Genomic DNA, 13,571 nt, shown 5'->3' with positions numbered 1-13,571 from the left:
ACAATTCTTAAGGGGCACGTAAAAGGATTGTCGTAGCAGGATTTGGTTCTCAGCAATGGTGAATGTTGAAATAGAAATGTAGAATTATGTAAAAACTACGTAAAAATTTAGTGACCATACATGGTCATGTGTGTCTCTAGAGATAGTTGAGCTCTCCCTTCTGACCAACAGGGGGCATCCTTCCCTTATTTGGTCTGGGTTAACCTGTCGGTCTGTAGAAAGACCTGACTATGTTGGCAATATAGCATAGATTACTGTTGGAAGAGCCCAGTTTTGGGTAAGGAGATTGGGCAGTTGGATTTCAACATACCCAATCCTTCAGTTTTCAGGGGAGATAGGCCACTGCCAAAGGTGTCTGGCGGTAGCTTTTTCCCCTCTCCATATTAAGCCCCAATGTAGAGATTTTCCAAAATTTTCCAAAATTTCAAAATTTAGTGGGATACGTGTGCTGAAGATCTCATAAGAATACTATAAATTTAATTCAAAGTAGTAAAAAATCAAAATAAAAAAGTAGAAATTCCAAAGATGCTTTGTCCTCATGTAGCCTTGTCTTTTCGTTTATGTCTCCAACGTAATAACGTGATGTCCAAGGGGACAGCAAGTCCCCAGAACGTGGTGGTCAGTTATGGGCCACCCGAGTGTCATGCCATCCATTCGTGGACACAAATGACTCAAAAAATAGAGACAAGTTTTTGCATAAATGATGGAAATCTCAGAAATAAGGCGCCGTCACCTTACTCATGCCCATGTAGATGTCAGCTTTAGGCGTCCTCGTATTTTTGGCCGTGCAGGCTAGACTAATATTGCAGGGTAATTAATTTATGGAGTTGAATTGGACTCTATTTATGCAAATTGACAATATCTACAGATGAAATGTTTGCACAACATATCACATCTGCCGGGTATAAAAGCATTAATGGGTTTTAATTTATCAGCTGGGAACGTTCTCTGGCTTTTTGAAGAGTCACGCTCCGCTTTTATTAAACCTTCTAAGCAAAGAGAAATGTCAATATCCGCCAGAAAATATGGCTTTTATATAGAAATATGTAAATGATTTGCTACACCGGATAGCACCTGGTTATGAAAGTGCATGTGCTCAGGAACAATAACGTCATTGTGTTGCTATTTACCGAAATAATTTCCATAGCATGGAGAACATTTCCATCCCTTGTCCTATGATCACTCTTCCTCCAGCCTAAACCAGCCCATATACATTAAATTGCATGTCAATTTTAGCGGGACCCGATTGCTTTTCTGATGTATATGGGACCCTCACACTTGTGTAAAGAGATGAGTGAACCAACTTATCTTGACCCAGGTTTGACACGTCATGACACTTGGCATGCCAATATAACAACTTAAGTCCAATTACAGGTCTAAGCAGGAGCCCTTACAATGTTCTACACTATGTTTTATAGATAGGTTCCTAGGAGCCCTGACAGTGTCATACACTATATTTTATAGATAGGTTCCTAGGAGCCCTGATAGTGTTCTATACTATGTTTTGTAGATAGGTTCCTAGGAGTCCTGACAGTGTCATACACTATATTTTATAGATAGGTTCCTAGGAGCCCTGACAGTGTTCTACATTATGTTTTATAGATAAGTTCCTTGGAGCCCTGACAGTGTTATACGCTATGTTTTATAGATAGATTCCTAGGAGCCCTGATAGTGTTCTATACTATGTTTTATAGATAGGTTCCTAGGAGCCCTGACAGTGTTCTACACTATTTTTTATAGATAGGTTCCTGGGAGCCCTGACAGTGTTCTACACTATTTTTTATAGATAAGTTCCTAGGAGCCCTGACAGTGTTATACACTATGTTTTATAGATAGGTTCCTAGGAGTCCTGACAGTGTCATACACTATGTTTTATAGATAGGATCCTAGGAGCCCTGACAGTGTCAAACACTATGTTTTATAGATAGGTTCCTAGGATCCCTGACAGTGTCATACACTATATTTTATAGATAGGTTCCTAGGAGCCCTGACAGTGTTCTACATTATGTTTTATAGATAAGTTCCTTGGAGCCCTGACAGTGTTATACGCTATGTTTTATAGATAGATTCCTAGGAGCCCTGATAGTGTTCTATACTATGTTTTATAGATAGGTTCCTAGGAGCCCTGACAGTGTTCTACACTATTTTTTATAGATAGGTTCCTGGGAGCCCTGACAGTGTTCTACACTATTTTTTATAGATAAGTTCCTAGGAGCCCTGACAGTGTTATACACTATGTTTTATAGATAGGTTCCTAGGAGTCCTGACAGTGTCATACACTATGTTTTATAGATAGGTTCCTAGGAGCCCTGACAGTGTCCTACACTATGTTTTATAGATAGGTTCCTAGGAGTCCTGACAGTGTTCTACACTATGTATTATAGATAGGTTCCTAGGAGCCCTGACAGTGTTCTACACTATGTTTTAAGCTATTTTACTTTTTTTCCTGTCCCACAAGGGCACTTGAACCTGGGATCAGCTGATCCCTAGTGCAATATACTACAGCCATTGGACCCCTCTTCTGATGTATATGGGACCCTCACACTTGTGTAAAGAGATGAGTGAACCAACTTATCTTGACCCAGGTTTGACACGTCATGACACTTGGCATGCCAATATAACAACTTAAGTCCAATTACAGGCCTAAGCAGGAGCCCTGACAGTGTTCTACACTATGTTTTATAGATAGGTTCCTAGGAGCCCTTACAATGTTCTACACTATGTTTTATAGATAGGTTCCTAGGAGCCCTGACAGTGTCATACACTATGTTTTATAGACGGGTTCCTAGGAGCCCTGACAGTATTCTACGCTATGTTTTATATATAAATTCCTAGGAGCCCTGACAGTGTTCTACACTATGTTTTGTAGATAGGTTCCTAGGAGTCCTGACAGTGTTATACACTATGTTTTATAGATAGGTTCCTAGGATCCCTGACAGTGTCATACACTATATTTTATAGATAGGTTCCTAGGAGCCCTGACAGTGTTCTACATTATGTTTTATAGATAAGTTCCTTGGAGCCCTGACAGTGTTATACACTATGTTTTATAGATAGATTCCTAGGAGCCCTGATAGTGTTCTATACTATGTTTTATAGATAGGTTCCTAGGAGCCCTGACAGTGTTCTACACTATTTTTTATAGATAGGTTCCTGGGAGCCCTGACAGTGTTCTACACTATTTTTTATAGATAGGTTCCTAGGAGCCCTGACAGTGTTATACACTATGTTTTATAGATAGGTTCCTAGGAGCCCTGACAGTGTTATACACTATGTTTTATAGATAGGTTCCTAGGAGCCCTGACAGTGTTCTACACTATGTTTTATAGATAGGTTCCTAGGAGTCCTGACAGTGTCATACACTATGTTTTATAGATAGGTTCCTAGGAGCCCTGACAGTGTCCTACACTATGTTTTATAGATAGGTTCCTAGGAGCCCTGACAGTGTTCTACACTATGTATTATAGAAAGGTTCCTAGGAGCCCTGACAGTGTTCTACACTATGTTTTAAGCTATTTTACTTTTTTTCCTGTCCCACAAGGGCACTTGAACCTGGGATCAGCTGATCCCTAGTGCAATATACTACAGCCATTGGACCCCACAATCTCATCATGGGGGATTCAATATTGCCCCCAAACCATTCTGGATCCTGAGTATTTTCCAACTTCAGCAACTAGTGCCAAGCAATACAACTAAGACCCGAAACTCATGCCGCAAGCACAGCCCCTCTGCCCGTGGCATGAATACGCTGTCCTATTACAATGCTGAGTGTTACCTATATGCTCAGATTGGGAAGGCGTTACAGGGGTTTACCAGAGATACAACCATATTTAGATTTGTAGACAACTAAAATTTTTATATTTTTGCTAACAAATAATTCAAAATTATGCAGAGTTTCTTACATTTTCTCAAACTAACTTAGTGGTGGCAGTCTCCTCTAAGATATTAGAATAAGGACATCATGACTGGGTTTCTGACAAGTCCCAGACCATAGAAAGTTCTTATATTCATGGGTCAGAGAGGAGTTGCATCATGGTGATGCCCTAAGTATACAGCGATCGGGAAGGCAATCACGGTAATAAACCATCCCTGCCTTCTCTAGGGGAGCATCGTTGTAAGTACAGCCGGGTCCCTGAAATAATGCAAGGGACATATTGGTATGCCTTTGCAGAACAAGGAAGTCACTATCCAGACGTAAAAACTAGAGATGAGCGAACAGTAAAATGTTTGAGATTCGATATTCCTTTCGAGTAGCCCCTCAATATTCGACTACTCGAATCGAATATCGAACCCTATTATAGTCTATGGGGGGAAAACGCTCGTTTCAGGGGTAGGCAACATTCGATCAAATTATACTTACCAAGTCCACGAGTGAGGGTCGGGCTGGATCCTCCGAGAAGTCTTCTCCTTGCAGCGTCCCCGCGGCGTCTTCCGGCTCTGAATTCACTCTGCCAGGCATCGGGCCTGGGCAGAGCCGACTGCACATGTCCACACTACAAGCAGACAGGCCCGATGCCTGGCAGAGAGAATGAAGAGCCGGAAGACGCCGCGGGGAAGCTGCGCGGAGAAGACTTCTAAAGGTAGGAGAAGAACCAGCGTTGATTGGCCGACTGTATAGCATTCGGCCAACCAATGCTGGTTCTGCATCGAACTTTTACATTCGAATAGCGAGTGGTACTCGATTGAGTATGAGTATTTCAAATACCGTAGTATTCGATCAAATAGCTACTCGATCGAGTACTACTCGCTCATCTCTAGTAAAAACCCAATGGGTGGTTTGGAAGTGGTTAAACTTTTTGTCTTAATTTTTAATTTTCTACAAATTTCAATATGGCGGCTATGTTCATGGGAAAACTCCTTTAAGATGCGTTCTAGCAAGGTTCTAGCATCATCTTAGCGCCCTTCCTTGAATGAAGGGAGCTAAGACGATCTAAAATAAATTGTCACCTAACATGAACTTGTCATAAAGTGCAGAATCTCAAACGTGCTGCCAGAATTTATCATTTTTATGTAGAATTATAGAAGGAAAATGAGTCCCTTATAAATGGGATCTTCACACTGTTCCGTGATCCCGGCCATGATTAGAAGTGTCACATCTGTTTTCCAAATCACTCTGTTGCAAAATAAAATGACATGTAATTTAACCTCCCACTCGGGGATCTGATGAACTACAGTAGGAGGGCGGAGACGGCGGAAAGTGTTAATATGCAGCGCCATCCTCAAGGCACCCGCAGGATGAAGCCGGTGGATGGCGCACGGGAGACTGCATTCGCCGCTTCCCCGGAGGAAACTGCACAAGTTGCAATTCATCAATATTTGTGGAGAGTTAATGAATCAAATGGCAGTGATACTAAAGTGTGAATTATCTCCACAAATAAAAGAAGCAGCTGGGATTTTATTGGATCATACAAGTATCCATCAAGTGTTTGTTTTGAGATATTTACGTGGCGGAGAAAGACTTAGTCTAGCCGGTCTCTTTGTCCTTTAAGTTACATTTGTTTAGAACGCTAATTTCGACTTTCTATGGAGGTTTTCTAAATGAAAGGGGTTGTCCAGGATTAGAAAACATGGTGGCTTTCTTGGTGATAGAAATTTCACTATTGCGATCGGAATTCCGAACACTATCTTTTTAGGTGGGATCAGATCGGTACTATTTCCCACAATGCTTTGCTTAGCCTTCACACTGAGTATACGCTTCGCTCATTCTGAGTGGAGTGTATACTCAGTGTGAAGGCTCCGCTGCGGTTCCATAGGAATGAATGGAAGTAGCCGGCACACAGCCTTAACCCCCTGCGCGCCGGCTGCCTCCATTTATTCTAATGGGAGACTAAACTAACATCTCAAGTAGCTACTTACCTCCAGAGATGGCTGCTCCGGTGCCCGGTGTTCTCCTTCTTCTTCGCCTCGCTGCTGGTCCACGCTGCTCTTCTCGCCTCGCTGCCCTGCCTCCCAGGTTAGTGTTTAAGGAGCTAGGAAGGCAGGGCTTGTGGCTTAGGAGAGTGTGGGCGAGCACAGGGCAGGGAGATGTGACGTCTCCCCTCCTAGTACCCGCCCACACTCTCTTAACCTGCCCACACTCTCCTAACCTGGCAGGGAGGGGGCAGCGAGGCGAGAAGAGCAGCGTGGAGTGGCAGCAAGGCAAAGAAGAACACCGGGCACCGGAGCAGCCATATCTGCAGGTAAGTGGACACCAGGGGAGACTAAGTAGCCAGAGGATTAAAAAAAAATCCTCTGGCTACTTAGTGATTCACTACACAGCCTGGATTCTAACAATTAAAGCGTTCAATTGTTAGATTCCATGCTGTATAGTGAATAGGGTTGCTTTTAAAATCCGATCTCCAATTAATAAAAAAAATCCCATTGACTTGCATTGGAATCGGAATTGGGATCAAGATCGGGTTCGAATGAAAAATGATCGGAAATCGGATTTTAAAATCGATCCTGAAAAGTCAAGATCAGCTCAACCCTAATGAAGACATCAGTCCATCAAGTCCAACCTATAACCCTACAATCCCTACAGTGTTGATCCAGGGGAAGGCAAAAAACCCCATGAGGCTCATGCCAATTGCCCCATTTCAGGGGAAACACCCCATTCAATTCAATAAGAACTGTATAATGCTTTATCCAGCTTCCAAATATAATCTGCAGATGCATGCACAGCGGTGCTAAATCCTCACTATTCCCTTGTGCACCCTTTGCTTGGCTTTATTTTACTTGCTGCTCCTTGTATCACTGTTATTTACATGGACAAACTACATTTCCCATGATTCTTCTGCCTGCTCTCTTTCTGTTCCCCTCCCTTCTCCATTGCAATGAAATCACAGGTAATGAATCACTTCCACATCTGAATTCTCCTCCTGCTGTGATGTTCCATTTGATGGCTGCACTGCTCACAGGGAGGGGTAGAGAGTTTGCAAACAAAACGTCACAGCTGAGGTCAATGGCCTCATAAATAAAACAGAAATTGTGCTGAATTTAAAGAGATCCTATCATTAAAACAATTTTTTTCTTCTCACTAACACGAGGGACTATTCTTCTCCTACCTTTCGATGTCTCCTCTGCAACGCCATTCGCTTGAAATCCCGTTTTTGTTGGTTTGCAAATGAGTTCTCTCGCAGCACTGGAGGCGAGCCCCAGCGCTCAAACAGCACTGGGGGCGTCCACAATGCTGAGAGAGAACTCTCTCCAGCGTCGCCTCCATCTTCTTCAGCAACGGCCTCTTCACGTGACTTCTTTAGGTCCAAATTCAACGCATGGGCAAGTCAGCTCGGGTAGAGCCGACTTCACATGTGGGTGGCCATTAGTTTGGGGCCACTTACGCGAGCAGGCGCAGTACGCTTTTTACTCCATAGAACTACAGGAGCGTACTGCACATGCTCGTGTAAGCGGCCACAAAAAAATGGCCGCCCACATGTGAAGACGGCTCTGCCCAAAGTGCTTTGTAATGATACATCCTGTTATATGGACCTTTCATGTCAAGGGACACTCCGAATTTGTCCCTATACAAGGAATATATTACTATATTTTTTTAATCTATCACTTTTTCTGTTTTTACTTTCTGATTGTAGGTTTTTTTTTTAAATTCGATTTTCTGTCCATGATTATGGGGGCGGCCATCTTGCCTGAGCTTCTCTTCTACTCCGTTAGTAGCATTTAGTGATATGCTTTACAGCATAGTCATGGCTCAACCTGACTCATTGAGGTCTATGTGAGAGTATTCTATACTGAAATTTCCCCACTGTGGGAATATTAAAGGATTATCATATCTTATCTTATCTTATCTTACACTCTGTGCAGGAAGGAGGATGTGACATAAGCTGTGACATCATCTATTTTCAGTAGTGATGTAATGATGGGTCAGTGATGTTATCTGTACAGGTGTTATCTTCTATTGTAATCCTGTCTGTGACTTAAATTAAGTGACTAGAAGAATGGGCAAGTGTCAGTCTATTATTAGGCTTAACGGCCAGAGTAAAAATTGCAGGATTTAGTCGTTTTTTTAAGTGTAAATATCGATATATAAAAAATAAAAGCAGAACCATAAAACATTCTTAAAAACATTTTAAAAAAATTGAAAAAAATGGGCCAATTTGTGGTGACACATTCCCTTTAAGTACGGTGTTTATACATCCGTTACCCGGCATATGCGTAGCTTTTTGCTGTCTTTGCTCGCCCCTAGGAGAACCTCGCGCTGCATAAAGAAGAACCTAGAGACCAATTTGAAGTTTTAGCAATAAATTAGCATCAACACTAAGAAACTTGTTGAAGTTTTCTTGCTTAATGGCTCCTCACTCCTCTGTAGCTGTCAATTTACATTTTCTACTTGGATAAATTATAGACTGCACTGGGTATGCTAATTCCTCGCATATTATTCAGACTTAATGCAGCTATGGGGCATGGTGTCTAACAAATAGCAACATTTTGGGTATGTTTAAGCATTACATGTGATCGATAATCATCGTACACGCTATGTCTATGTAGTCGCACCCCGGGGGGTCGTTCATGTATGAGCAGTTTAGCTCTTCTCCAGTATTCAGGCGTTCAGGACGTTCCTCACTGGTACTTGGGGGACCTTCAAACTGTTTCTACAAGGTCAGGTATAAAATATGTAACAAGATGGTGCGTAGGAGCCATGACCAGTCATCGGCAAGAGGAAATAAGAGAGGAAAATCCATCCTTAAAATGTGGTCCTGCTGAGAATGGGACTCACGCCGAAGCCCGGTATAATTAGCTGTGGATACCGGGAGAAAAGACGAGCGAGAACTGACAGATGTCTAATAAAATTAATGGAGTATTTACCCCGTTATATACATATGCAAAATGTCAATGCTTCTTTAAAGGGAGTCTGTCACCAGATCCAGCACACCAACCTAGCCCTGCAGATAGATAGGTTACTGTCACTGGATCAGATCAGGCGCCTCCACGCAGCACAGCAGAGGCCCCACCCGTCCTAACACCTGTACTGTGACATCACTGTGTGTATTATCTCTGTACTGTGACATCACTGTGTGTATTATCTCTGTACTGTGACATCACTGTGTGTATTATCTCTGTACTGTGACATCACTGTGTGTATTATCTCTGTACTGTGACATCACTGTGTGTATTATCTCTGTACTGTGACATCACTGTGTGTATTATCTCTGTACTGTGACATCACTGTGTGTATTATCTCTGTACTGTGACATCACTGTGTGTATTATCTCTGTACTGTGACATCACTGTGTGTATTATCCCTGTACTGTGACATCACTGTGTGTATTATCTCTGTACTATGACATCACTGTGTGTATTATCCCTGTACTGTGACATCACTGTGTGTATTATCTCTGTACTGTGACATCACTGTGTGTATTATCTCTGTACTGTGACATCACTGTGTGTATTATCTCTGTACTGTGACATCACTGTGTGTATTATCCCTGTACTGTGACATCACTGTGTGTATTATCCCTGTACTGTGACATCACTGTGTGTATTATCCCTGTACTGTGACATCACTGTGTGTATTATCCCTGTACTGTGACATCACTGTGTGTATTATCTCTGTACTGTGACATCACTGTGTGTATTATCCTGTACTGTGACATCACTGTGTGTATTATCCCTGTACTGTGACATCACTGTGTGTATTATCTCTTTACTGTGACATCACTGTGTGTATTATCCCTGTACTGTGACATCACTGTGTGTATTATCCTTGTACTGTGACATCACTGTGTGTATTATCCCTGTACTGTGACATCACTGTGTGTATTATCCCTGTACTGTGACATCACTGTGTGTATTATCCTTGTACTGTGACATCACTGTGTGTATTATCCCTGTACTGTGACATCACTGTGTGTATTATCCCTGTACTGTGACATCACTGTGTGTATTATCCCTGTACTGTGACATCACTGTGTGTATTATCCCTGTACTGTGACATCACTGTGTGTATTATCCCTGTACTGTGACATCACTGTGTGTATTATCCCTGTACTGTGACATCACTGTGTGTATTATCTCTGTACTGTGACATCACTGTGTGTATTATCTCTGTACTGTGACATCACTGTGTGTATTATCTCTGTACTGTGACATCACTGTGTGTATTATCTCTGTACTGTGACATCACTGTGTGTATTATCTCTGTACTGTGACATCACCGTGTGTATTATCTCTGTACTGTGACATCACTGTGTGTATTATCTCTGTACTGTGACATCACTGTGTGTATTATCTCTGTACTGTGACATCACTGTGTGTATTATCCCTGTACTGTGACATCACTGTGTGTATTATCCATGTACTGTGACATCACTGTGTGTATTATCTCTGTACTGTGACATCACTGTGTGTATTATCCCTGTACTGTGACATCACTGTGTGTATTATCCATGTACTGTGACATCACTGTGTGTATTATCTCTGTACTGTGACATCACTGTGTGTATTATCCCTGTACTGTGTCATCACTGTGTGTATTATCCCTGTACTGTGACATCACTGTGTGTATTATCCCTGTACTGTGACATCACTGTGTGTATTATCCCTGTACTGTGACATCACTGTGTGTATTATCTCTGTACTATGACATCACTGTGTGTATTATCCCTGTACTGTGACATCACTGTGTGTATTATCTCTGTACTGTGACATCACTGTGTGTATTATCTCTGTACTGTGACATCACTGTGTGTATTATCCCTGTACTGTGACATCACTGTGTATTATCCCTGTACTGTGACATCACTGTGTGTATTATCTCTGTACTGTGACATCACTGTGTGTATTATCCTGTACTGTGACATCACTGTGTGTATTATCCCTGTACTGTGACATCACTGTGTGTATTATCTCTGTACTGTGACATCACTGTGTGTATTATCCCTGTACTGTGACATCACTGTGTGTATTATCCTTGTACTGTGACATCACTGTGTGTATTATCCTTGTACTGTGACATCACTGTGTGTATTATCCCTGTACTGTGACATCACTGTGTGTATTATCCCTGTACTGTGACATCACTGTGTGTATTATCCCTGTACTGTGACATCACTGTGTGTATTATCCCTGTACTGTGACATCACTGTGTGTATTATCCCTGTACTGTGACATCACTGTGTGTATTATCCCTGTACTGTGACATCACTGTGTGTATTATCTCTGTACTGTGACATCACTGTGTGTATTATCTCTGTACTGTGACATCACTGTGTGTATTATCTCTGTACTGTGACATCACTGTGTGTATTATCTCTGTACTGTGACATCACTGTGTGTATTATCTCTGTACTGTGACATCACTGTGTGTATTATCTCTGTACTGTGACATCACTGTGTGTATTATCCCTGTACTGTGACATCACTGTGTGTATTATCCCTGTACTGTGACATCACTGTGTGTATTATCTCTGTACTGTGACATCACTGTGTGTATTATCCTTGTACTGTGACATCACTGTGTGTATTATCTCTGTACTGTGACATCACTGTGTGTATTATCCATGTACTGTGACATCACTGTGTGTATTATCTCTGTACTGTGACATCACTGTGTGTATTATCCCTGTACTGTGACATCACTGTGTGTATTATCCCTGTACTGTGACATCACTGTGTGTATTATCCCTGTACTGTGACATCACTGTGTGTATTATCCCTGTACTGTGACATCACTGTGTGTATTATCCATGTACTGTGACATCACTGTGTGTATTATCCTGTACTGTGACATCACTGTGTGTATTATCCCTGTACTGTGACATCACTGTGTGTATTATCCCTGTACTGTGACATCACTGTGTGTATTATCCATGTACTGTGACATCACTGTGTGTATTATCTCTGTACTGTGACATCACTGTGTGTATTAGGGTCAGGTAGGGTCAGGTCTCATTGATTCCATTGTAAAAGGATTTTACTGTAGATTAAAAAAAAAAAAAAATCTCTTAATATACAATCCCAGTGATAGATATTTGTATATAGATCTATAGATATGATATTTCTTCATACAGATCATGTTGCTTATAGGTATAGGCTTCTATCAGTGATACAACCTAATGATTACCTAGTAATGTATCTAATCTACTATGTAACTATGTAATGATTAGGACATGATGTTCCCCACACTGGTCACAGTAGAGACATATGTCCCTGCTGGCCCCCGTTTTCATTTACCATTTGGGTTGAAATTTCCTTTTTTCGTTTTGGTTATTGTAATTCAAGTTTCATCCAATATTGCAAAGATTTTCCTTCTTTTCATTTCTGGGCTTTTATTTGGACTCGCCATCTGTACATCTGTTCCAAACTGTCAGGACAAGACGTTGCAAAATGAAATGTTGTGTCGTTTCGGCTCGTCATTAGAGCAAGGCTGTCTTCTTTATGTGCCTCATTACAAACAATTAATATGCAGAAAGCTCGGAATATACTAATTATGTGTCAATATGCAAGTTTTATAACCATATGAATGCAGTGATAAATTACACTAATAGTTACACATTACACTGAGTGATATGAACTGGAGGTTTCTACAAAACCCACAGCGTCTGGCATATGTGACATGGGACCCCAAACCTCAGGATCAAACTCATTATCAAAAGAATTTTTGTCGTTTACAGAGATTTTTCAGTTTTAAAACTAAGAATGTGGTAACTGCAAAATTTTAGGTTGAATTTTAATATAATGTCATATATATATATATATATATATACATATATTATTATTATTATTAATAATAATATTTTATTATTTTTAAGATTATTTTAGAGCCCCAGTAGAGAAATAAAAATGAATTACATAATTTAAATTCTTTGTCTGCCATCATCACTAGAGGGAGCTGAGGAGCTTACTGCATACTGTCTCACTATACCACTAGAGGGAGCTGAGGAGCTCACTGCATACTGTCTCACTTTACCACTAGAGGGAGCTGAGGAGCTTACTGCATACTGTCTCACTATAACTCCCTAACTGTTTCACCCATCCCAGTGACAGTCAACTTTTTTTTTTCTTTTTCACTTTTAACCCCCTCCTTCCAAAATCCATAACTTTATTTTTCCATTCACAGAGTTGTACTTATTACAGGGTTTATTTTTTGCAGGAAAAATTGTACTTTGTAATGTCACCATTTAATATTCCATACACTGTAAGCTGAAAAATCAAAACGAAAAATAAAATGCAATTGCGCCATTTTATTACAAGTTTTGCATTCACCGTGCAGTATAAATAACATGTTTTCTATATAAATTTATATTTTTTCATATATCTATATGGGAAAGCTGGATGACAACCTCTGTATGTCATAGCCGCTGTCAGCTGATATAAACTGGTATAATAATGTAATAAAGAATGATGGAAAACTTTAATTTACTATATTTTTTTTTCCCCATAGTGCCAAAAACTCCTCCAGCAAATGTCAGTGGGGGCAGTGGAAGACGTCATGAATTAGTAATAACTTGGGAGGTATGTACATTGTAAACGTTCTTGTAACCATTTTTCTTTTCATACGCTATGTCAGTATTTCTAGCATTTCAGGGACACATGACCATGCTGCAGCCCATTTCTATTGAAACAAATGTCTTTGA

General features: G+C 40.8%; 1 protein-coding gene across 2 annotated transcripts in view; it reads left to right on the top strand.

Annotated features, from left to right (window-relative positions):
- Window positions 1-13,571, top strand: part of CNTN5 (contactin 5) — a 1,103,706-nt gene that overhangs the window by 1,026,684 nt on the left and 63,451 nt on the right. For both annotated transcript variants that reach the window (XM_075266105.1, XM_075266104.1), the window contains one exon: window positions 13,379-13,449. In XM_075266105.1, coding sequence (XP_075122206.1) covers window positions 13,379-13,449 — 71 coding nt within the window. The remainder of the gene's footprint in view (window positions 1-13,378; window positions 13,450-13,571) is intronic.

Source organism: Leptodactylus fuscus, chromosome 2 (genome assembly GCF_031893055.1).
Source record: "Leptodactylus fuscus isolate aLepFus1 chromosome 2, aLepFus1.hap2, whole genome shotgun sequence".
In the NCBI taxonomy this organism is placed as follows: Eukaryota; Metazoa; Chordata; class Amphibia; order Anura; family Leptodactylidae; genus Leptodactylus; species Leptodactylus fuscus.
This window is presented reverse-complemented; position numbering and strand designations above follow the sequence as displayed.